The sequence below is a fragment of the Leuresthes tenuis genome, unplaced genomic scaffold (genome assembly GCF_036924035.1).
Source record: "Leuresthes tenuis unplaced genomic scaffold, fLeuTen1.0.hap1 SCAF_16, whole genome shotgun sequence".
Lineage (NCBI taxonomy): Eukaryota > Metazoa > Chordata > Actinopteri > Atheriniformes > Atherinopsidae > Leuresthes > Leuresthes tenuis.
Window position 1 is genome coordinate 18621758 of NW_027325370.1, and position 26803 is coordinate 18648560.

At 37.9% G+C, this 26803-nt stretch overlaps 1 protein-coding gene across 1 annotated transcript in view; it reads left to right on the top strand.

The window, feature by feature from the left end:
• ntsr1 (neurotensin receptor 1 (high affinity)) overlaps nt 1–21731 on the top strand; it is a 39128-nt gene extending 17397 nt beyond the window's left edge. Inside the window, exons 2-4 of the mRNA XM_072367004.1 lie at nt 3322–3523; nt 14155–14239; nt 21238–21731. Of these exons, the coding sequence (XP_072223105.1) occupies nt 3322–3523; nt 14155–14239; nt 21238–21493 (543 nt within the window). The 3' untranslated portion in view covers nt 21494–21731. The remainder of the gene's footprint in view (nt 1–3321; nt 3524–14154; nt 14240–21237) is intronic.
• The last annotated feature ends 5072 nt before the right edge of the window (nt 21732–26803 follow it).

Sequence of the window (26803 nt, forward strand, 5' to 3'; positions counted from 1 at the left end):
CTTCAATAGCTTTGACAATCATCTAATCACCCCAGTCTGTCCTCACACCCCAGCTTGGTGAAGCGTTCATCGAACCCCCAACACCAACCTCCACAGCTATGACCACATGCCCTCGAATAACGGTATGCTAGGTGAGGAGGCTGCTGGAGAAACTCTACCAAGGCTATAGGCCCTCCTACATCAGCTCCAGGGTCCTAATCCTAAGTGTTTCAATAGAAGCGAGTGGATTTCTGGACTCTGGTTTCTTGAGGACATTGAACCTTTCAAAAGAAGTCCATACGCCTCTAATTAATCACCCAGGAGTTAGAAGAAACTTGTTGAATTGTTGGTCTTTTTACACCAAACTCCAGGAGCACGACAGGACTCTTGTGGAGATTCGTTCAGATTTCAGTCTGACTCTATAAAACTTCCTACAATTTTGAAATCACTTGAAAAATCATGTAGTTTATGGCCAGCTTTTGCCGTCGGACAAAAGAAACCAAAATCTGAGAGTGAAAGCAGCTTTATTTGTAAACTCGGCTATATTGATATACACTTAAACTCAAACTTTAGGGCATTTTTACAAAAAGATGCAAAAAGATGAAACTTTGGAGCATGTGCCTAGCCCCATTTGAGTCTTATTGAACATCTTGAATATACTGGAGAGATAAAACCTATTACCACGTTATCTAGATGTATTAGTCTGGCTTTGAAGGGGATGTTAGTTTTTTGGGGTTTTTTAAACCTAGACCTTATTTCTGGCATAAAGTACGTTCATCTACTCACCGATAACAGTTTAATGAAAGTCTGGCATCCTTTGGACGCTATTTATATCACTCGAGATATATCCATATAACGGGAGTGAACCAGGCATAGACAATACAGCCTCTAAATAAGGCATTATCTGTCTTTATTTCACCAATACTTTAAGCCGAATGAATGAATGAACGCGTACTATTGTACTGTTAGTTCAGAGCTGCTGTGTTGTTGTTTTTGGGGGCTATCGGGGGCTTTTGACACACGCGTCTACTGGGATGACATTGACGTCATTGCTGCCGCCGCCACCACAGCAGCGTCTTTACACGGAATTTGCTACTGCTGCTGGTAACATGGTTCGTTATTGTGTATTTCCACATTGCCATGTTGCACAAAACTAGCAGTAGAAAACTCTGTGTAAAGATAGCCGACGGTCACAGAGCACAGAGGGAATGAGCCAGAAATAAAGTCCTGGTTTAAAAAAGACTAACTTACCCTTTAAGGCTTCAAGTTGGTACAATTTCAGTCAGACTAACGTGTCTGTGCATTTTAAAAATCCTGTTTGGGTCAGACCAACAAGTCTTTTTTTCTAGTGTCATGTAAACATGCCAAATGAGAGACAGAAGGTCATGGACAAGCTGCTGTCCATCATAAACTACCTATCTCACACCCTCCATAACACAAACGGACTCATTTGGCTCTGCTGTCAGAAAATATTCAGAAAATCTTTCATGCCACCCAGAACAGCTCACACTTATGCAACAGGTGAAAACACACTTGCACTTCAAATCTGTAATCCTTTAATGTTGTAATGAAAGGTCTTGTTGTTTCAGTTGAAATATAATGGTATTCGCATGAAAGCCATCAGAGAGAAGACTGACCACCCACTTTCACACCCCACAGACAGAAGAACAACAAAGAGTAATAAATCTCTGGTGACTGAGAGATAAATTAGAAAAATGGCTCTTCAACCCACAGCAAGAGGCATTCATTGCACACAGTTGCCTGGCAGCAGTCAATGAAAGGCATATCAAGGTCTTTGTAGGCCAACAACATATTAATTTTAAGGTCTTTTTATCCAAAACTCAGATTTCTCCTCTGTATGCATTAAAATAAGTTATTTTAATAAATACACATGGGAAACATAATCAACTTATTTTCTCTGCATCTTATCTTTCCCCCATCCAACAAGTCTTACCTAATATCTCAATTCCCTTGTCCTTTCCCAGTCCCAATTATTCACATTTACCAGTTTTCCTGGCTGGTTTTCATGATTTTCTTCCCACTCAGGGGGTCACCTTTCAGCTTTAACTCTGCTCTCCTTTTCAGTTTTAATCAATGTGTAGCAGGAGAGAGAACCTCACAAGTCAGCCAGCCAGTTCATTAAAGACCATTAACATTTTTCATTCATGATTATCCTCATGAAAAACAAGAGTACTTTGTCTGTGTGAACATGTAATAAAGGTAATACTATTAGGAAGAAATTACTCAAAAGGTTTAACTGGAGCACGGGTGTCTAAAAATCAAATCAAATCAACACCTTCACACCCATGAACGCTTTAATCATACTGGCAGCTCCACAGTAGTTACAGGAAGAAGTCAGATGTCATAACTTTTGTCTGGCAGCACCTCCTCCTTCATTCCTCTGTGTGTACTTTTCATCCCTCTCACTCACTAATCTTCACTTCTCACTCTCTATTCCTAATTTTATCAAAGTTGGCACTCATAAAATGTTATTTCATCAAGCTTTTTAGAGTGATTTACAGAGAAACTTTTGAATGATTCAAAGAAAAGAAAAAAAAAAAAAAAGGGTTTTCATCATTCCTGTGCCAGTGAAAACAAAAAGTAAGATCGACTGCACAAATATTTCCCCTCATTAATGTGGTTTGAAGCCGTCAGTGGTGTGAAAACTCAAATGACGGAGAAAAAAAACTTAGGAATCGTCACGGTCGATGGCGCAGGAAGGGAGGACCCAGATGCAGACCTCAAAATCAAAAAGAGGTTTATTCCAAAAACAAAGGTAAGACGAGAACAAAAGTTATCAAAAATACTTGAAGTGTGGCAGGAAATAACAAAACCAAAACAAGACTATGGTGCGAGAAAACAAGACTATGATTAACATTGGCTGTGAATTAGCAAGACTGTGAGGCAAAACCAGACTTAGTGTTCGTGGCATGAGCGTGGAAGTGATGGTAACCTGAAAACTATGTGCTGTGGGGAGGTGATTCGTGATGAGGTGCAGCTGTGGAACAGACAACAGGTGACTTGAGTGAAGCTAAGTGACAGGGGGAAAAATCATGACCAGAAACACAACAAAGGACCTGAAAACATGAAGATCAAACATAGAACGTGACAGAACCCGAAACGTAACAATAATCAAGACATAAACCATGACAGGGATTTAACAAAAAAATAAATAAAAACAAACATAAAATCAAAATTAAGTTGTTTTTTTTTTTCTCAAAATGTCTAAAGATGTCTTGCCATCCCAGAAAAATATTTGGATATCACATATGAGATTGACCTCCATCTGTATTTTAGATCTACATCGAACAAACAGAAATATTTTTGTCTCCTTCTCAACAGGTAAATGCTTTCCTATCCTTTGTGGTACCCATGGTGGCCATTTCTGTGCTGAATGGGGTCATAGCCAATCAGCTGCTGCGGATGTTCCGCGAGGCTGAGCAAGATAGCCGTGTCTGCATCACCGGAGGAAATCCCACGATGCTGAATATTACAGTGGAATCCAGCCGTACTCAGTCGCTCCGCCACGGAGTTCTTGTTCTCCGTAAGTGAAAAAACACCCACACTTTATAAGCTCACACAGACATGAAGCTAGTTGTGACCTGTTTTCTAAGTACGTACTATGTTTTTATTGGTGCCACGGTTTTCCAGTCTACTCTGTCACTTGTTTGGAGAAGCTTTTCTCATTTTAAATACCTGCTGACCGCAACAACTTTGTCACATCAGAGGGAGACCTTGACTTTAGCACAAGTTTGTTGTCAATGCAAAGTAATTCTGTAACCAAGCAACTTAGAAAATAAATCCATGCAATAGAGGAGCATGGTATGGAGAGCTCATTTATGGCAGGAGCTTCAAACCACGTTCACGCTGCAAACCGGTTTCTTGTAGACCGGCGAAAGAAGGGCCCTCCACGGAGAGCAGGGTTATTGTGAGTCAGTAGCATCAAAACATGCGAGTAGTGGTTCGATATTAAACCGCACATATTTTCAATGCATGAACATGTGAAAAACACTGCAGCAATATCCCTGAATGAGTGAAAGCCTTGAGTTTTTTTTCTTTGAAACAAGAGACAGTGACATCTGTGACACATCCCTCGTGTTATTTCTGGTTTCGATATAAGGGGATTCAGATCACTATCTTTAATCAAGAGCAATTTTTAAGTGATTCAGAGCAGGATTTTTTGTTTTCAGGCTTAAATATCAGACTGCTGTTCCTTAAAATTCGGAAATAAAGTCCCTGTTTGCATGCAGATTTGCTCTGCTACACTTCTAAACTGTGTTTCAGCTCTCAGATTCACTATTGGATGTGCAAATGTCCTGTTTGCCTGTTTCAGCCCTACTCCTCACATTCATTCTTTTGAGCATTTACAGAACTTCTGCTCGCCCCTGGACTGTGAAAAAAAAACTCTCAGCAAATAAAGTGCTGGGAGGAGGAAATAATGTCTCTCACTTCTTCTGCCGAAACAATTCTCACTCCAAGATTTACTCAAAAGTTGGCAGCTCTGCTTGACACGTACCTTTATCCAACAGAGAATACGCCTCTCATTGGTCAAGTTGCTCTGACAAGCCTGACAGAGGATCAATAAAAAGAACACAGACTAGAAAAGGAAATTGATTTCTAATGGTTGGGACGCGTTCAAAGGCAACTGCATCATCTGCCATTGGGCTTTCTGCCCTACTCAATGAGGACATTGTGACATCAAACATTTGCTCTAAGAAAATTCAGATTTGTGATTCTAACTTCAAAGGACCAAAACTTTGCTTACTGATGATCAAATCTCCTGCCAACTCTTGAAGTCTGCTCTTAGAGAAACAGCCAATAATCATGTGATCCACATTGACAACACACTGAAAGAGGAGCTGTCCGTATTTACTTGTACCCCTTTTGATGATCAGGAGGACCCCAACGTTTATTGTATTTGACAAAAGTCCAGATATTGGTCCTCTAAAGAATAGTAATATTCTGTGCCAAAGCAAACAAATAATAGCAAAAGGTATTAATTTGAGAATAGTTTTTTCTACTAACATGCAATAATATTTGCTATAGAGGCGTTATTATAAACACTGAACTTGCCCGATCATTTAAATAGATAAAAAAATAACAGATAATCAGAAAAATAATGAAAACATAACTAATACTTATACTAACTCATACTAATGAGTTTTATTTTTGTGTTGTTTTAATCTGTATCTTTCACCATGTAGATGAGGAAAAACCCAGTGCGTTGTCACCAGCTTGAGTAACTTTATCTGCTGTGCTTGACTGTGATGGGTGCATTATTTTTCCTGTGACATCTAAGGTGTCAATTCATACAGTCTATCGGTGAAAGATAACACACACACACACACACGTACACACACGCACACACACACACAGAGTACTTGGGAGCTGGAAACAGAAAGAGATAAACAAAACAGCAGTGAAGATTCACACTGAGATTGAATTAATGAGCTTTCCATTTGACAACATTAGCACACAGCTGATGTGTTGAGAAATGAAAACACTTTGTCCCTGACCAGCATGTCAATGAAACGTTTGCTCCCAGAGCCAAAATTAACATTGCAGCTACCAATATATCACAGCACCAATGGCAACGCACACTGGTGTATACTGTGTCTGTTTTTTTAACCAAGATAATTTGATCAAATTCAGGTATGAAAAGAATACTGGAAAATGTTAGATGAAACTGCCTGACAAATTGAATTAGAAGGTAGGTCAGTTAAAGTGCACTCTGAATAATATTAAGCTTTTAAAACTGTTAATTAGAGAAAAGACAAAACTATCTAAAGTACACACGGTCAATACAATTAAATGCACTGAATTCTTAGTGTATATTGTTGCAGGACATTGTCATTATGTCGATTTAATGCCCTCTTTGTTGTCACGCTGACTCAAAATGAGCTTTCACCAGCTAAAGAATGTTCTGCGTTCTTCATTATGGTTTTGGGAGAATTAACCAGATGAAGCCATCCGTGCAAGTTTCCAGAGGCATAATGACCAGCTGCTTTTATAGAATTAAAGTGATGTTAAGAAGCTCTCACTTTCGCGAAAGCAAGACAATGCCAAAATGGAGCTAATTTACAGTCAAACGTGTGTGCCGAGGGAAGACATTTTTGCACATTTTCAAACACTCAAACACTGTAGTGTATTCACACTTAACACTACATTTCACGCTTTGTGTTTCACAGTCCTCTGGTCAGTGAGTTATAGCAGTGTGTTAGCTTTGCTGAGCTGTTAATTTCCCTTCCTTCATGCTGTCATGCACACCATAAACTCTATCTTTCTGTCCCCCCAAAAAGAAGCTTCTGTTTTGATTCCTTAACATTCTACATTCTTCTTCTGTTTTCTGTGTGTTGTTATGGAATGACATCTACTTTCCACATCTCACCAGTGTTGAAGTTGCATCAAACGCTTATAATGAGGAACAAGCGGATAACAGAAGACTCTAATCTGCAAAGCCTTCATGTCAGAGAGCTCTGATTTGACATTCATCCTGCACAATGTTTTCAGTTGTCATTGCACCTTTTCTTCTTCCCTCCCATTTGCAATTCCTTACTTTTCCACTGTGCTCTCAAAAGTACATGGTTTAGAAGCAAACTAATGTGCACGCTCAAGTGTATATGTTACAAAACAGATGGTTAGTTACACGTACATAGTGGCTTCCACACTTTACTATTGCAATTCTTGCCGTGCCTCTTGAATGCTACCATACAGACAACAGCCATGTCATCTCACTATTTCTCACTATTTCTCCATGCACTGTGACACTACTATGTTTTAGAGATAGACAAGAATATTCATTACACATTTTTATAAGCTTTTACTGGAAGATAGAGATAAGAAAGAGATTTCCAGCAGATGAGCAGTGCTTTGTATTGACCAGAAAAAGCACTGGAAGTTCTACCCAAATAGTTTTTTACCCATGAGACATTTGAGTGACTGTTGGATTTTTGGGAACCAAAGACTTAAACATTTCGTTACTGAGTTCAATCAGAAAACCTGTATTTTCTGAAGCTACTATACAGACGGTGTACATACTAAATGCCATTTTACAACTGAAACAAAATTGGCTGTTGTGCACTGCAAAAAAAATTTGTAGTAATACTACACTGAATGTAGTACCATGTGCAGGTGGTCATACTGTGTGATTTTCACATCGACAGCGATCTGCTTTGAGTGGCCAGCATGAGGGAAGAGCAAAAGAAAGAAAAAAAAAAAACTATATTTTAGTCTTACCTTTTTGATCTGGTGATAGATGTCTCAGAAATGTCATTAAATATTTATGATAATAGTACAAAAAGTATTCAGGTTGTTGCTGTTCTCACCTGTGCTATCAATCCCAGTCGGAATTCCAAGCTCAACTGGATCAAGAGGAATCTATCTGCCAGATGGGTCCAATTTTGATGATATTCCCAGTTTAGAGCAGTAGTTCCTACGAGCTGTCACAATGAGTAATCTTGTGAACTAGTGACAATCAATTGGTTTGACAATATCAGGCAACTTAGATGTGGAAAAAGGATATACTAAGGATTTTTTATTCCACTGTGATTACTGTTTTTATAGCACAGAGTCAGATGAATCTTAGCTGTAATGGGCCTTACTGTCTTTGTTCATCAATCATGAAAGTGGACTGAGATATTGACTGAACTGAGCCGCACAAGTAATTTCCCATTTTCCACAACGACCTCCACATTTTTCAAGGTTTTAAGAAAAATATCTATATCTGTGTATATATATATATATATATATATGTATGTATGTATGTGTGTGTGTGTGTGTACTTTTTAACTTAATTTATCATGAAGAAAGTGTTTTTTGTTTGTTTGTTTTTTATTTAAACTGTAATTATTATAGTGGAAGTGTACTATCTGGTTGCTGGCACATGATGTGGTCCCAGGCTGGAAACCTGTGAATGGCAGTATCTCAGCCCATCGGCACTCCAGAGCAGTTTTTGGCCTGGGAAAGTTCATGCATGATAAATGCCAGTGTAAAATGAGTCAGAGGCACATACTTTTAAGGTTCATACACATGTTCAGTGTTGCTCAGAGATACATTTATTGGTTTCTTAAAGTATTAATAGTCTTGCCTTGCCATCACATTCACTTTTATGCTATGAACCCTCCAGAACCCTCAGGACATCTGGTAGTAGCCTTTTATTCATACTTGAAATGAAAAGAAAACTTTTGTTTTTGTGTTTAGAACAGCCTTCCTGAAGACCTGAGGGCAGCAGACATATACTGCCTCTGATGTTTCCTCAGTCCCTCAGCCCTTTTTAGTTTTTTTTATCTACACTATGGTAACATATTGCTTAGTGTTAGTAAGTAAGGTTTACATAATCACAAAACGTAATAGTCCAATCGATTCGAAAGACTTTAATTACAAATAAACTAAAGTTAATTTTGTTGAACCTGGACAGTAAGTGTTGTTCTGACCCCAGAGTAGAGGATGGACGGATGTCCTCTTATTGTCATGCTTGAGGGGAAAGTTATGCAACATGTTCCATGGTGGTGCACCATACAATAGGCCACAATAATCCAACAAACCTAACACGATGAAAAGATAGTTGTATTTACAATGAAGTTGTATGTAAGCTCTCTGTTTCTGCAACAATAAAAGAAAAATTCTTAGTTCTCTTCATGCAGTCATTTAACACTTACTAAAGCAGCTTTCTACTCTTTGTGTCCCACGTGGAGCATATACCTAAATGCTGCTGTTGAGTAAGACAAATGTACTGTCAAAAAGGCCAGTGCATTTCTGACAGTCCTGTCATAACAAGATGAGTCATGAATTGGTAAAATGTCTTGTTAAGGTTTCTTCTGTGAGCAATATTTTGGTTTGATTTGGTTTATGAGGTTTGCAAATCACTGCTTTCTGTTTTTAATTGTGTTGTACAAAGCATCCCAGCTTTTGGGGAATTTGGCTTGTATTTTAAACACTATAACTCTAAAAATACACAAAACTGTAAAACTGAAGAAAACACAATAAATCTTTCAGGGCTGAAGGTATATTTATAAAAAGTCAGTTTCCAGGCACGGTTTTGGTCTTGCCACATCAGATTCACCGTTATTGCCTTTTTTTACATGGCAGTGATATTACCCTATTCCCTTCCCCAGCCTCTGTTTAATTACAGAAGCATCAGGTGTGTGAGTGTTGAGCTTCAGCTGCTGCTAATCCAATTACCATTGTAATAAAGACTGGTCTCTGAGTCCATCAGTCAGCCAGAAAATAAATTTACTTACCTGATCCTCTTGGACCCTGTTCCCACCTGCTTCCACAAACATTAAACCTCGGCACCTTCGGGGCAGTCACCTGTTAATATTGAACCCAAGAAATTTCATAGACTGGGGCTATAATCAGATCCTTCCCCTTTACAAAGATTTCATACCTTTGCTCGGGCTGCATTGTGCTTCCGTGTTTGTATTTTGGTCCACAATCCTAAAATGAAGAAAGAATTTTTGTGTTTTCACATCCAATTTTCTTGCCAGTCAGAGTGTGCTTGAGAGGTCACTGATACACCAGAACACTGAGAAGAAGACAACAATAAATTACATTTAGAAAAATGAGGCATCTATTTTTCAGGATTGTTATTTTAAACCGACATATAAATGTGACATACGTTGTGTATCAATTGTTTTGTTGCAGCCTATCTCTGTGGCTTGTGATCTGTCAGATAAAAATAATAGTGTTTGACAACTTTATATATTTAAAGTGCCATCTCTAAATTCTATAAATTTGATAACGTGTTACATGCCTTTTTATGCCTCAACAGGGCCATAAATAGTTCTGTGTCCTTGCTCATGATTCCTCCACATGCATTTTAAGAATTAAGATGTCCTTTACACATTAGCTTGGCTATATCATAATACAATATCTGAATACTAATTAGGTGGACTAAATTACAACTGACTGATAGATGTGCAAAGGTAGGAATGGGTTAATTTTAGGCATATTATTTGCTTTTTGAAGAACGAATGACTTGAGCTGAATGAACTTGGAAAAACTGACTGAAAACATAAGCTGCTGGATCTAACTCAGACTCTGAATATGTGGGGTGCTAATATATATTAAACAACTGTCCTTCTGAAACTACAGAAAATGGGAAAGGGATGATAATTTGTTCAGGCATTAAACAAAGTCTTTGCACAGACTGGCAGTGCTTTTAAAGGCAAAATGCTTGTCATTTTTGTTAGAATATGAGCAAACACGATTCACTTTGCAGCCTGTCATGATTCACATGTCATATTTGAGCAAAGCAGTGGGCCATGTAAACTAATACCAAGTGGACTAGTCAAAGGCCTGATGATGTGTAGTTACATTGTGTGGGAAGGTACAGACTGCTGAGAAAGGTACGTCAGAGGCTACATCATAAGGTGCACTGTCGACTGTGTCAGTCTGATGTTTGAGCATAAACTGTGTGTTGTAAGCTTTATACCACTGCAGGTTGGTGGTGTTAAAAAAAGGACTAAGAAGTAGTGAGTAGGTACATAAAATGTTCTAGCTCGACCTTAGAAGGGTCATGGTTATGATGTAGTTGTGACAGAGCAGGCTGGGTTGCCATGGTTTTTTAAATTTCTGTTCCTGAGTATAATGATCGAATAAGCAGTTGGAACAAACTGATAAAACAGCGATGGACAGAGAGCTATTCTGAAAATCCTTCTGAGACTATAAATTGAGATTCACATATAGCGGTGACTTTTTGAATGATTACGCATGTTAACATATGCAGAACCCATGCTGCTCGGGCCTCTCCCACTGCTTTCACTTCAGATTGCATTTGTGTGGTTAAGTATTCCTCTATGTTTATCCGGTGATGTCCTTTGATATTTAAAAGTAGCAGAAAGACCTTTCATTGACATTTCATGAAACATTGTTTCAGCTGTCCTTCACCATCTGTAGAGTAATTGTCTTCAACTACAAAGGAGGAATGGCAGCTGCTTAATGTGGGTATGATGTCATAGGTGTGATATGTTAACAGTGAAAATGTACTGACAATATCTCCAAGTCACTTTGTTCTGATATAACAAGACACTCATCTCTCACCATCCATGGAGGCTCATTCCATCCAAACTGGGTGTCACTTTTGTTCTTTAATTCAAACTTCTACGAGACATCCCATTGTCATAATGCCTTTCAATTATTGTCTCCTGCCAAGATGATTTCAAGGCTGCGCCTGAATTCTTAAAGACCTTCATTAAGTTTGAGCCAGTGGAGATGAATAGCCCGGGTTTGACTGATTGCGCACTCTTTGACCAAAGATATTGTCAGAAGGTTTGCTTTTGTATTCCTCGTTGTCTGCAGTTCAGTTACAGATACTGCCAATAATGCAGCCATATTTCAGTAACAGAAGCAGAATTTGATCAATCTGTATGTTTTAAAAAAAAATGCCAAGCCACGTTCTGCAGACATCTTACTCCTTAGAAGTCAGTGTCACAGAATAGAATGCGATTTAAATCATGCCGTGAATATATACATTTTTCTTTAATGTTCATTCTCACTTAGCATATAACTTAAATAGTAGGAAATGTTTGTAAAATATATCAGAGCACTTAATAATTGGCTACAGATAAGAATGACATCAGTGTCAACTGTAGTTTCTGTGCCATTAAAACCATTTAAAAAAAAAAATTAATGATTATACTAAACATACATAGAAATTCCCCTCCTGTTTCTAATATACTTTTTTCCCATTTGAGCTTTGATTGGTACGCTATCATTCTTCTTCTTGGGTAGATCAGTGGATTCACGTGCTGAAATGATAATTGTCCAAGACACGAAGCCCACATTGTCCCTCGATTATGCTTATCAATGTGTTTGTACTGTAGAGATAAAACAGCTGCATATTTGCAGAACTTTGCAGTCTTTTTGTGAATGGATGAACAAGAAACTTTTTGCTCTGTAGAGCCAAGACAAGGTTAAATAGTTGCTATACTATATTTGTAATGGTTTACTGGAAAACGAGCTGTGTAATTTAATGAATTAACTTTGAACATTTTCATTTAAAGAGTGAATACAAACAGGTGCTAATTCCCATTTTATTATTGTCACATTAGGGTGGATTCTGGTCTTTCTTTCTTTTTTCAGTGAATAAGGCACAGTTGCAGTCTTCACATCCTCACTGAGATGGTATCACCTTGGGGAGTTGTGCAGTCACTAAAGTCTTACTTGGTTTTACACTTATTAGAATTATTGAGCAGACCAACACCATGGCAGGGATTTCAAACAAGTGCTGAATGATAGACTGGATGCTAATTTGGACATCAGTGCAGTCGCTTGTCCTTTCTTCAATGACGATTTGAATCTGATATTGCCTCAGAAAATGTATTGAATACAGTGGCAAGTGCACTTGTGATTAAATTGTATTGATAGATGGAATAATCAAGATGATGCCTTCTTTGGTTGAAGCGACAGGAACCCTCTGCAGGGCAGCTTGATAAGAAGCAGATGCAGGCTAGCATTTGTATAGATCATATTAAAGACATTTCACACGTTTGAGTCAACCATCAGTTTGTGCCATTCTCAGCTCAAACAGCTCATCCTGGTTCCATGAAAGGAGTTTGTTATTTTTAAACCTTTTAATATTAGTTCATTTCCATAATAATGCTTCTTTATGCAGTTTTTTTGGTATGTTAATAGAACTTTGTACTAAATTAAATCATTTTAAAGCAGTGCTGTAATGTCTAGTGTGTCTGCAAAAGGTTCACTCAAATTAACTTTAATTGATAATGGCTTTTATTTTTGGTGAAAGAAGCTGACATAGGGAGCCTATTCTCATAGTTAATCGTGAAATATGCACAAGATGAAGATGAATGAAATCAATTGTGCATGTTTTTTGTTACACACAGCATGACTTTGGAAGCAAATGTTTTTCATTGCAGGAGTGGTTAGTCCAGAAAACTACGGTGGCCAAAGAAAACCTAAAAGGCCTGCACACGGGCCAGTTTTTGGTTTGTCCCTTCCTGACCACTATTCCAGGTTGCCTCATATGGCTTTATGCAGATAATCTGGTGATAACATCTGGTGAAAACAACTGTCAGCATAAAGAAACCTAAACAGCTGAAGAAATAAAAGAATTAGAATAACATTCACAATTCAAAACCAACAAAAACATTGTGAATTTAATTTTGTGCTTCTTCCAAAGAACCACCTTAAACCTCATGCACAACAACTTAAAGTCAAGCCTTGATGTCTTCCTAAACCTAATCAAGCCATTTAGATGCTTTAACTTTACCTTGTGATCTAACAAAGTAGTTTAGTATGGCGCTAGAATAGGGGTAATAAGTTTTGAATACAAGTACAAAACAAATCTACATGGTTGCGTGTATACATAAAATCTCCACATACGGGTCAAACTTAAAAGTATGGATCAGCGTTATGAATACTTATTTATTCTGCAAGTCTAAAATTACAAATCATTTGCAGGATTTGCTGAAAACATGTCAACAGCTGGATAGTTATAGCACTACTTTTCCATGCAGTATAAGTTTGGTTGGAGTTTTGATCCGTTACGTCAGTTATGGACTCGTCTACAGATCTCTTGTGTTGTTATTAATTTATGCCTGAGTGGATGGGGGCAAGGACCATCTCTTTTGGGAAAAGAATGTATTCACAAAAGTTTTTTCCCTCTATAGGTCAGTTATGGATTCGGTTTAACATTTTGGGCACACTAATACTTTAGCATGTACTGGGCATGTGAGACATAACTAACTGATCCAGTTACACCACTAGAATATAGATAAGAGCAGCGTCCACATTTTTGTTAAGCAATTTAACACTATTTCTCCTACCAGTGATACCTGGTTAAGAATAAAACAACATCGAGATTAGGTACATCGAGACAACAGAGATTACATTGATATTTACTCTTTTTTTTTAATTCTGTGTCAAATAATAGCAACATGTAGCTACAATTCATTTTCTACTCTTGTGATTTTCATTTCACACACAGTCAAACACAAATTACACAGTCATTTCCCAGTTGATGTGCTGGGGGATTGTGTAGACGTGCTGTCACTGAGTTGTTCTTTCTTTCCCATACTTGACAAAGTCATTATTTATCTCTGTTATTATTCCCTCAATTCAATTCAACATTTAAAGTATTTGTTCCAGCCTGTTTTTTTTATGTATAAGTCAGCTTTGTGTCAGTTTTATGATGCTTTCTCTCTCCTTTGTGTTCAGGAGCGGTGGTCATAGCCTTTGTGGTCTGCTGGCTGCCCTATCACGCTCGCCGCCTCATGTTTTGCTACATCTCTGACTGGTCAGAGTGAGTAAAAAATTTTCTCTGCCTTTCATGCACTGAACTTTCAGCCTTTAGTTCGTTTGCTTACTTACTACTTGTGCTTCCATGTATAAACACAGCAATATGACATATTTGGTACCCAAATGCACTGCAGACCTTTACTTGTACAATTATACACTCACAATTCCAGGCCCATATAGACAAGCCCTTTTAGACACAAGCATTCAGACACTCACTTATATGGGCTAAAGCTGTCATTTAGAGAGTCATCTGTTAAGAGCGTCTGACAAAAGGGAGCAGGGTAGATGCATCTTCCTGATTAGATTGCCTTCGTTTAACATTCTCATCCTCTCTCTCACTCACTTGCTCTTTCCGTCTTGTTCCTCTATTCTTAGCCCTCCGAAATATTGTTTCCCTAATTAAATCAAACAGACACCATTTCAGTAAATGAATATCAGTGCATGGAAACTCACTTCCTTCTGCGCGAATGTAGGCCAGGCAAACAAGATTTAAACACGGCAGCAGAAAATCATACATCATCAGTAAGTAAATACAAATACTCAGTAAAACACACAAATCACATGGTTTCCATGCCTCTGCTTACATTATGGCAAGAGAATTTAGAAAAGCTGGTTTGTATCATGCGAAAGGTGTACTGACAATTCACAAGGTATTCAGGATGCAGTGCTGAGAATGAATCAAGAATGTCAGTTTCTGCAGTACCTGGAAGACTCAATTGTTTTCCACTTTTTTATTCTGGCAAAAGATTTGGTAAAAAATTAAATAATCAAGAAGAGATTTATATTTTCTGCTCTCGGGGGATAATGAAATTAACTGGGCACACTGTTAGACAACGAGTCTGCCTTTAGCTTCGAGGGGAAAATAGTGTGTCATCGGTGATATTGCAAAACAGACTGTGTATCACCCTGAAATGCTGCTATTTCATGACAGTACCAAATTGAGATGAAATGGTGTAGTGAAGAGAACTACTAGAAGCATTATCTCATGAGAAATGAGTATCTAAAGTAGATCTTGATCAGGAAACAGCAAAACTATGTTCAGCTTTGGTCATAAATGTTGACAGCTGATTGCCAAAAATGTAAAGGTTTACAGATTTCTAAAATAACTATAGTTTTTCTAATAACAATTACTTGTATGACAGTATCTCTATAGCACTCATGCTACCAAATCTTGCTCGGTCACCGAAGAAATGCTCCCACTTCTTCAAATCCCAGATAGTTTGTGATGCGATGGCACCACCATGTTTGGAAACCAATTAGTGGAAACGGCAAGAAAAATAAATGCAAACATTATGAAAAAAAAACTTTTCTGTGGCTGTGAGACAATTCTTTGAGACACGGAACTGTTTTAATCCCTTATTCGCTCTTTTTCGTTGCCCTTTTACCTGTACTTGTTGCTAGTCTTCCACAGCTTTGGGTGTTTTGAATAGCTGTAAGCTGTGCACAAACCTTACATCGTCTGATAATTATCAAGTCATATTGATCTATCAAGAGCTCAGATACTAAGGAAATATATAAAGGAACCCTGACTTATATCTCATTAGATTAACATTGGCATAGACTATATCAATGTGGTCTTTGAAATCCTCAATGTGTTTTTGTTTAATTTATTTCTTTATATCACCTTAGTTAGTCATTGTTGTTTATGCCTTAATGCATTCTAGGTTGTGACGTCGGTTGTCTGGAACATTTTTCAACTTGACTTCTGTGCAGCCTATTTAGTTTGACCATGACTCAGCCTAAGTGGTGAACGCAACACTCAAAACATTACTGGAAATGTAAACCAAGATGAAGATCAGAGAGGTGGGAAGGCAAGAGTGGAGCACAGACTACAGGGTCAGTTGTATGCCTCTAAATGCTAGTGTTTGATGTATAGAGCTCCACCTTTTGTCATTAGCTGTTCAAGATAAAAATATTGTTGCTGCCAAAGGGAATTGATGCTTTGACTGAAGAGTTGGGAAGACTCAAGGGGCTTTCGCATAAGATGTAGTAAGTGCTGTGCTTGCTGCAGGGGTTGGGTTCAGAGCAGGGGAAAAAGTTGTTCATGTGCAAATTGCGTCCAAGTTTGGTTTGGTTTGGTTTCAGTTGCGAGGAGAGCGAAAAGCCATCCATCTGCAGACTTGGATGTAGGATGTACCTGCCAAGCAGCAGCTAACACAGTGTTGGTTCGTAAAAAGGGCAAGAAAACAGTTTTGGAGTTTAGGCTCATCCTGGAGCTGCACCCTGTTCCAGAGAGTCGGCAGGAGAAACACAAATATGAGAACCAACTTTTGGCAGCAAAAACTTTAAACAATGTTTGTTAAGCAATTTGTCTGTGGTGAATGATCTCAGATTTGACAGATTCCCTTTTATTGGATGCATTGACGTGACCTCACAGAGCACTGCACCCAAGTTGAAATTATTTTAACTTTATCTTAACATGTCTGACCTTTCACGCCAGCACTGCACAGATTTGTTCTCGTGTTTCACAGCCTGTAGACATGAATGGATTTGGAACCAGAGCCTACATTAAAGCCACTTCAATTCAAATTCTAGTAGTTTTCTATGGATGAAGCTGTGGCTCACAGTGTAAAGGTTAACAATAACCAATTGCACATGCAGGTTCTCTGAGAAATGGTGTCGGTCTGTGTTTGTCTGTGGGTCTGTCCAAAGCAGGAAATGGATCACTTAACTTGTTCTGTGGACTGCAAACAATGAGTGGAACATAAGTAATGCTAAGCAGACTAATGCTTATGTGAAGGCCGAGCTAACTTGTCATCAAACAGTATTAGAGAGCTGAGTAGGACTAGCATAAAAAGCTTTTTTTCTATTAGCTCTAGTTAAAAAAAGCATCAAATAGATCAGGAAATATGTGGTGAAAAAAACAGTTGTGGGGTCTTTAAGAAGCTGTTTTGCCCCTTCTGATATCTTGAAAAGATAGGATGGCTTGTTTTACTTCCCTTAAACTAACTTAAAAAAATAAAAAATGGCATCATATGGCATATTTACTGCCGGCTGGTAAAAGTCATATCATTAATAAACCAGTAACTGCTGTTTTGCGCAACCAGATTAAGTTATCAAACCAGAAAATGCTAATCTTTGTACACATAAAGTGATAGTGAGCTATGTAGTTCAAAATGTAAGTAATTCTAAGGATTCCTTCAGATGTACAAAGCATTGTTTGTTTTTAGAAATGCATTGTAATAGGAAATGATGATTGGAGGAAATTAGGTTCTATAAGTCTGATTAGCTGGAGTTACTTTAAGTAAGAGAATCTGTTCTGCCATTGTTTGTTGCCAGAATTGACTTTAATGAGGAAAAAAAGCCTGCTTCCCAAAAGACACTCGAAAGACAAGTGGACCCGTAGATATGTTGACTGATTCCACTAATGCATGTTGTTCATGTTCATATTAAGTACTTTATCCTCCTGAAATGCCATGTAGAGCAACGGTGCTACAAATAACAGTTAATATTTTTACCTTACTTTTTTTTTTTTTTTATGCTTCAGGCACCCCAGAAACAGCAGTGTACAACGTTTCATCAGCAGGGCTGCTATAAACAAGGCATAAATCAACTCTCCCTTTTTGCAAAATTGCTTGATGATATTATGCAATTATGCAATATTTCTTCAATTTCAGATCTTAGAGGGTGTTATTGTGGAAACATAATTGTTCTGAACTTTGCAAAGCAGCCCTTTTAAAAATTGGATTACTTTCTTTTAAATAAAGCCCTTGAACTAAAATAACAAAAAAACATGACTGATTTAATTCATTTTGCAGACAAAGAGCTGAGGGGGTAATATATCGAGACAATCACACAGTGATACAGGCACTTCTTGTCAGATGCACAAACAACACAAAATGCAGACTGTCACAGTATCAGTTTCATGATGCCTCGGTACCAATAATCCAAAGGACAGGTATTTAAAGAGAATATAGGTTAATTTATGAAAGTGTGAAACCTCTCTTATACTTACCAGTTTGTCTTGTTGACTTATGGTAGTTTTAACTAATGTAGTCTAATGCATATGTCTGTTTGGTCAGCCCATTTATATGAAAATGAGGAATTTCATATTAGAAATGCCTTTGCAGCTAAACAAACTATGACAGGGAAAGACAAATTAACATCTTTGATATATCAAAACTCAACACAGCATAAAACTCTTAATTCTTGTATTTTCTAAACATCCAACCAGAATAATCTTCTAAATGAGTCAGTAACAGCTTTAAAACTGTAAGTTAAAACTGAGCAAATTTAAACTGCGGATATAAGACTCCTGAGAGTTCTTCCCATGATCTCATGGCAATGCATACAAATAGCAAGGCACAAGGTAATTTGGGCTCTTGTTAAACTTCTTGTGTGTTGTTCTACACCTTTAGAATTACAGTCCAAATAGTTAGGGATGGGGGAAGAGCACAGGAAGAATTTCATCCTCTCACAATTTCTCAATTTATAGCATGAAATAACATGCAATCCTAAATAAATGCATATTAATAAATAGCAGACTTGGTGCTTGTTAGACTTTTTTATGAGACTTGACTGCATGGGCAAAAGAATAAACTCCTTTGGCTTTTATCTATTTATAAAAAATAAAGAAAATTCAGCTGCATATAAATGGGTAGACAGATTGTAAAAAAAATACATATATTTGACAAGTCTACAAAATCAGTGAGATATGCTACCAAGGTTCTTCTCTTTGCCATCCTCTAAAGGATCCATCTCCTTATCGGGCATCCTCTTATTCGTCCATCTTTGTCAAATTTTCGTAATTTAGATTTAACGCCTTATTGTTGGTTTCTAGTTTCTGAAGAAAATTTCTGAGATCAAAATGCTTCAAAAGTTTTTGTTCTTTTCTTGTGTATTTCTAGTTTGGGCATATTACACTTTTAGCTCTTCCGGTTTGACAGTTTTAATCACCATGTGGATTAAGATATAATGAGCTACTTACTGTTTATCCCTCATCTTTAATCTTGCCCCCCCCCCAACTGACATATCTAACTGTTGTGCATTCACCACAGAATTGCTGGAGGTTGAATGCTTCATCTGTGCTGCAGTTTGCCCAGAAACATGTTATTACAATTATGCACTATTTTTGCTACATATGGGATTCTTATTAATCAAAATATGACCCGCAACTCACTGTTGCCTCAAGATCCAACCCTCCTCATTACATAAGAAGAGCTCACAGACTAATATGCAATCCAAATAACTGGCTGAACAGACGTTCAGGAGTATCTGAACCAGAGCACACATTTATCCTCCTCAGTTTGTGAAGTCTTTTGGCTCATCTCTTTTTATCTAATTTGTGCCTACTCCTCTCCATCTCTCCACTGCCGTCATATCCATGACCCTGAAATTAATTTCAACAAAACATTTTAAAGAACAGCTTAGTTCCTAAAAATACACCAGAAGATTACATCAGTGTATCTTTTGTTGAAATCTTTTTGGCATCCGTCACGTGTAAAGGGTGAGTGTCACATTAATCACCAGACTCCTCTCTCTTTGTGTCTGTCCATACCTCCTTTGCTCGGGATCTTGGAACTGGGACCTGAGATGTGTAGCCATACAAACAATTCACAATGTCATTGTTGTTACTCTATATACTCATCTCCTGCAAAGCAACTGACCAACATGAATATTGGAGATTCCACTTTTTTTTACAAATGGCACAGTCAGAAATTACTCTTTTTTATGGAACTGCTTTTTGTGTATAATTTAGACTGTTTTATGTGACTTTAAGGTTTCATGAACAGCAGAGTCACAATATCTCCACCGAAAGTGCCCCAGGTTGTAATAAGCCTGGATTCTCCTTTGAAGTATGTTTTCACACCTCGGTGTGAAAATTGGATTTGCTTGATTTCTTTTATATTTGCTCTGTATGTTGTAGGCTGTACTTTCTACACCCATCCTCAACTTGTGTCTTTCATTAATCCTTTTCAGCTCTTGTCCAATCTTATGTAATTTTTTTTTCATCCTTAATGTTCTTCTCTTCTTCTGTGTAGTTTAATCTTTTGCTTCCTTCTCCCCAACCTCAGAAGGACACACTCAGTCAGTTAAAGATTTTTAAAACCTCCCTTGAGCATTGGAGTTTATTCAATTACATTTATATCGTGCAATGTTCCAATTCCCTATTGGATTGCAAATTAAATGAACATGCTCCTTTTACAAGACATTTATTTCCAGTTGCAGCAGAGCTCACTTTATGGTTATCCACGGGAGAGACGTCAGAATCCATGTGCCATTTTCATCCATCTGAGGATTAGATGTGTACCACATGGACTTTAAAAGCCGATCTTACCCCTAAGTATGTGTCTGTAATTCTAGCAAAAGAAACATTTCTTCCTTCCAACCTCTTACTGTAGACTTTGACAGCCTTAATGAAGCCAGACGCTGGCGAGAAGCCCACATTACAATCTTGAAAACGCTTCTTCAGTAGCTTATCTGTCAGTGTTGTTGGAAGTACTTCTGATAGTGGACCAGAGAGACTTCAAACAAGTGTTAATAGGTTAATGTGAGACATGCTCACCAACTGTTAGTAGGGGTTAGGGGGTTTCAATGATGGAGGGTGGAACATTACAGTGGTGTCGTGCTTAGAGCTGTCCCCTCACAGCAAGAAAGTTGTCAGTTTGGACTGTTTTGCAGTGTCTGCATGGTTTGCAAAGACATACATGCAAGGGTACTCAGTTTTTCTAAATTGTCTGTAGGTGTAACTCTATGCATGAATGGTTGTCTTTTTTCTGTGTTAGCCTATGATGGACCGGGGACCTGTCTTGTTTGTTTGCAAGCTACGTATAGCTCAAGCTGAATGTTTGTATAGAACATTCATGGACATAAATTTGTTAATCATCCCCAGTGAAATATAAGTTTGGAAGAATATTTCCAACCTGATACTTCAGCCTGGTAAATGTCTGTATACAATTTGATGTTCATATGCTACACACTGAAACTTCACATCCATACTTAAATAACTTGTATGTTACTGACGCCACACCTAACTTCCTGTTTTTTCTCTGTTGTCTTCAGTGACTTGTATGACTTCTACCACTATTTCTACATGCTGACCAATGTCCTGTTCTACGTCAGCTCAGCCATTAACCCAATCCTCTACAACCTGGTGTCTGCTACCTACCGCCAGATCTTCTTCTCCACGCTGCGTTACTTCTTCATGCTCTATCGTCATACGCCCAGCAGGCAACCACACCCTTTGACCCGGCAGTCAATCAGCATCTCCAGCAACCACACCCTGTCCACCAACATCATCAAAGAAACGGCATACTGAACAAGCTACAAAGAATACGCTTTATTTTTCTCATACCATTAACCCATCGACTGCCACTTTGTGATTACTGGTCCAGCTGATGTGCTACCGTGGTGACCATCAATGTCGTGGGAAAACAAGTGCCCAGTCAGAGAGTACTGCAACTTCAGACGCACATATTCTAATTTCACTGTGTCTTGTGTCCTCGCGCAGCATTGCATGAAGAATGATGTGATGCTAAGAATGTAATGATGGAAGAATGAAAAAAAGATAGACAAATCCTTGAAACTGTTGGATATTGCTGTAGATATTTCATACGGTATGTTTGAGTTTACTGGACTGATCGTTCACGTTCACTTGGTGCTGTGCAGTAGCAATGAGTCCACAGTTCTTGTGATCTTAGGCATTAACTCAGAAAACCCCTAAAAGTACGTTCTTTATAAAAATGGCCTCCAGCAGTTCTCTCACCATGACAGCAGCTATGATGTAACCCTCCTTTGTGGTATTTTGGGTGAGCATCTGTGGATAAACCTTACTTTGACGTTAGAAAAAAAACAGGGCAAAGGATAGATATTTCTCTTTAATCAAAGCTCACATCTGTATAAGAAGAATCTCTTTCATCATTACGACTTACTACTCTTGCTTGCCTTGGTAAAGTTGCAGCAAAACTTTTGTCGTGTCCAGATTGCAGTGGGTCTTTGTCATACTGCATAGACTCCAGTGTCCATGAGACTTTGTAAATACTACAAACAGACAATGCTTATTTCTTGCGATACTTTTAAACATTCATAACAGCCTTTGGAATTTTTTTTAAAATGTGGCCAGCATACAGAAGGCTGATACTTATTCATTTATTTCATACTTAATTTGCATAAATCAATAAAGTGATGCTCAGACACGAGCATTTTTAACTTGAGAAAGAATCATTACAAAACAGAAAGAAGCTGCTGTAATGCTTTCCCACCAGCTGCTGCAGAGGCATGCAGAGATCTGGGGACTTAAAGTTTTCCTTTCAGACCAACACGAAGATGTGGAAACAATCTGTTGGCTATTTTGCAGCTATGCAATGGCATATTACAGCTGCTACAGAGGATTAGAGAAATGCACTTCCAAGAGTGAGAGGGGCTATATGGAAAGGCCTGGGATCCCACGTTTTCCTTGACACTGACCAATCAGAGCAGAGAACCCAATTCCTGTATGACATGGCTACTTAAGAACCCCCCCCCCCCCCGCTTTGTAAGCACAACACAACAAGCATACTTTGGGAGAATCTGCTTGTTTTCTCTCTTTTTTCTGGAAGTTGGTGGTTGGCGTTATACAAGCTGTGAAAAAAAAGTTACATATTTGCCTTAATGAAAACCAAACCTGGCAGGTCCCCAACCAAACATTATTTGCTAAAACCATAATTTTTCCACCAACTTCAGCTGTTGCGATAACTCTACTAAAATCTTTTCTCTGTTAATCTTAAATCCATACTTGGAAACCTTTTTTAAGTAAAAGCAGCTTCTTCATGCCTTACAATTGCTTGCACGTAACTATACCTTTGCCTTAGTAGCTGTGACAGGATCTGCAAAATTCTAGATTGGCACTGCCTCTCTCCTAGTTGCAGTTCCTCACTCTCAAAAACTCTGATTCTTTGATTTGACTCAATACTAAAGTGCTAATTTAGCTAAATCCTTGTTTCTAATTAGTAGATCTGATGAGCCCTAACTTGCAAGCTGACTGGATTGGTTCTTTAGGTTTGTTATGTACGAAATGTTTACTGTCTGAAACCATATTTTTTGAGACTGACACTGGTCAGCCAAGTCGAACGGCAAAACATGAAAAACTTATTTTACTGATTTGTACCATCCAGCACAATTACTAGTGTGTATTTCAACAGGGCGCATTGTTTGTGCATTCAACACTATGCATTTGTGTGTTTGTATTTTACTCATCAACCAATAATCCAAGGAAGAGGATATTTTAATGTGGCAAATTATCATAATGGCCCTGCAATGGGCTGGCAACCGGTTCAGAGTGCAATCCGTCTTTACCCTGATGCCAGCTGAGATAGTGTGGCATGAAGTGGGTGGCTGGATGGATGGACAATATTACAATATTTGTTTTCCCCAACCTAAACCACACAGATGTCTAACCATGACCAAGTAATCTTCAAAGTGTAAAAAGGTCACTGAAAGGGCAAGGAAATAGTGACAAAAAAACAAAAATGTAGAAGTAGAGTTACTTTAAAACATCTAAAGACATTACTGTGCTCTCGTCAACACATTCTCATTCCCAACTCATCGGGGAACTGTTGTATTTTTCCAGGTATCCCTCCGCAGCGGTAAGGGACTCAGCTGCTACAACAATGCTGACTTATCAACAGGTTTTGCAGATTGCATAAGGTCAGAATGGAAGAGTGGGATGGACATTCAGCTCCTAAGCACAAAACTCATCACGTTGCCATGGCAATATGTCCTGCAACGGTCCCCATACCAGCTTGGAAAACCCTGCACATCCAGAAGAGATGATTTGGAGATTTCCTCTGCATTCAAAACCAACAACGTCAGTTCGGATGAGTTCGGAATGAGAGAATGGGTATATTTCTTGGGTTTTTCATAAAATGTAGCCAAACATTGTGTTTATATGCACTTATTTTTGTGTCGATTATTAAGAAACAAAACTGAGAAGATGGATCAATAGATTAACTTTTTGTGACTGTCACCTTCTGCTGTGAGTGTTGGTTGCACCCTGTATCCTTCTACTACCATATTTTTTTTTAAAAAGGCAAAGAAAACTATTAGAATAACATATGAACAAGGCTTGTAATTGGAGGGTGTGTTTCACTTTCATAAGGTGAATTTTAAGCTCAATACTTTTGTATGTTGTGTCATCCACACATCTCTAATGGCAAAATGCTTGCAACAGTTCCAAATTTTTTATTTATTTGTACACTGCTAATGCAATAGCAAAGACTGAACACACTCATAAAGGACATTTAAAATGATTGAATTATATATATGATTTTGTAGAAATGTCTAATTTTATAAGCAGGTTCATAGTCATGTGCTTTTACAGTAGCTGTTCTACCTACTGAGGCAATGTCATAATAATGTCTCTCACTGACTGCAGCCACTACTCAGAAATAAATGTAAAAAGTACTTCATTATACACGTAAAAATCAGACTGAGAGCACTTATTGGTTGTCAGTTGAGTTTCAGACCAGGTTTTTAAAAAATTGTTTACGTACGCATGTTGCTTTAAATAGATACTTTTTACTGTGGAAATAATTTGCCAAAAATGACCTGTTCATGTTGTTAGTATTCAAAGTATTTTTTGCACATCATGTCAAGTAAAATCTTTCCTTTATGTGGGCACTTGTATGCTCTCCACAAATTATACAAAACTTACAGTTTATATTACAAGGCAAGTGTTTCTACAGTAACCAGTGGTTTTGTAACTTTGCTCCTTTCTGTTACTATGTTTATAAAATTACCCTCAATATACCTGGTTAATTTCCCTCTAAATCAAACGCTTTCAATCAATAGATTTCATTTTTGAATACTTAAATAACTGTAGATTAGCAGGGTCAAGACAGTTTAAGCATGTCAAATTTGCACCAGCGTTTCCACTGAAGTCCCACATTTATCTTGCTTGAGTCTATTAGTTACACCAACGATTACAGTGAAGTAGAATGCCGGAATTTTCAAATAAACACAAAACGTTCAACTGAGACTGACAGGAATTTACTCAGATTTCCAATAATTTACACATAAATCAATTCCAGACTTAATGACAAAGTTACAGGAGAAGTTGGGTAATAAGCAAAATGACTGGCATATATGATTTCATCAAGACGCATCGTTTGGAAACCACCAATTTAAGTATTATTCTAGTTTATCTGTAGCTGTATTTCACAGGAAAAGTGTTAAATTATATTTAAAGTCAGAAAATTACTATAATAATAATCCCCTGGGCACAAAATGTTATGGAAAATCATGCAGTAGTTTGTATATTTAATGAAACAGCAAAAATGTGAAGCCCCTGTAGATGCGACAGGATCATCCAAGAGGTCAACAAAGTCATTCAGATCCACATTAATGATCTTTAATAATGAAAATTCATTTAACAGCGACATTTTACGGCATATTAGAAAGTTGAAGCTAATGGGGATGGGACAATCAATGAGATCCTTATAGTCTGTATGATTCATCATCTAAGGACCATGTGCAAGATGTTTTGGAAATTCATCTGATGGGTCAGACGGGACAAGGGATTCTTGTTGAAGGACACGAATGTCTTATATTCCGTTCAATTGTTCTTTTGGGCCAGTATGGACCACTTCACAGACCAGCTCCTGTAAAGTTACGGTGTTAGGATTTGAAGAAATCAGAAAAAAATGTTCAAAATGACTTGCAGTTTCCGTGTGTTCAGTAATCACTAAACCTACTATGTCCTCCAGTGCTATTCAGTGCGGTGTGGTTTTGTATAATGTTTTTACACTATAGTTATGTGTGGTGACAGTTTCTTGTTGTGCTTTGTATCGTAAGATATGACTGTGATCACACACAAAAAAACACTGTACATCCATTCAAATTTGCAATCATAAACTGATATTTTCTAACTGGGATTTTTACTCCCTCAGAGCTCACCCTGTTTGTATAACAGTAATATGTTGCTTATTTTCTTCTTCATAATTGAAATAAGAAGCTATGTGTCACATTTCTCTAATAGAATACTATTAAACCATTTTTAAACAGAAGTAATGAAGAATCGAGATGTATAATGTAAATATTTACATATTGTAATGTCCACACTTTGTTGTTTACAGAATGTTTTTATGTCTTATCCCTGCCACACACTCTCTCCCACAGATATGTAAGGATATACAATGAGAACTGTGCACCTGCACACAAATGCACACTCGTGCAAAACCGCCACTTAGCAGAGCAGTGTTTGACCTTTTCCAAAGTACACTCGTGGCAATTAATAGCTGTTGGCTTGAAAAAGAAATGTCACTCACAAAGCAAATGCAAGCCCACTGTCTTACTAAAGCTGTCAGCTGAAGAATAAAATGGGCTCTTGTGTGAAGCATGTAATCAAACCCCTCTTTGGAAGAGGTTGGTGAACCTCCTTGGTTCACGTTTCTTCAAATTTCTAGAGAGATGATATTGCTGGTTTTTTCAATTTGCCAGGTCTTGTCAACAAAGATTATTCTTACTTCTTATGGGTCTTCGATATTGTATCAGTGTGAAAATAATTTAACCCCATTAAAGCCCTTGAATGAGTGAGTGTGAGCAAATATTTGATTTGTAGAAAGCACGGTAGTGTTAAAGTACATCTAGCTGA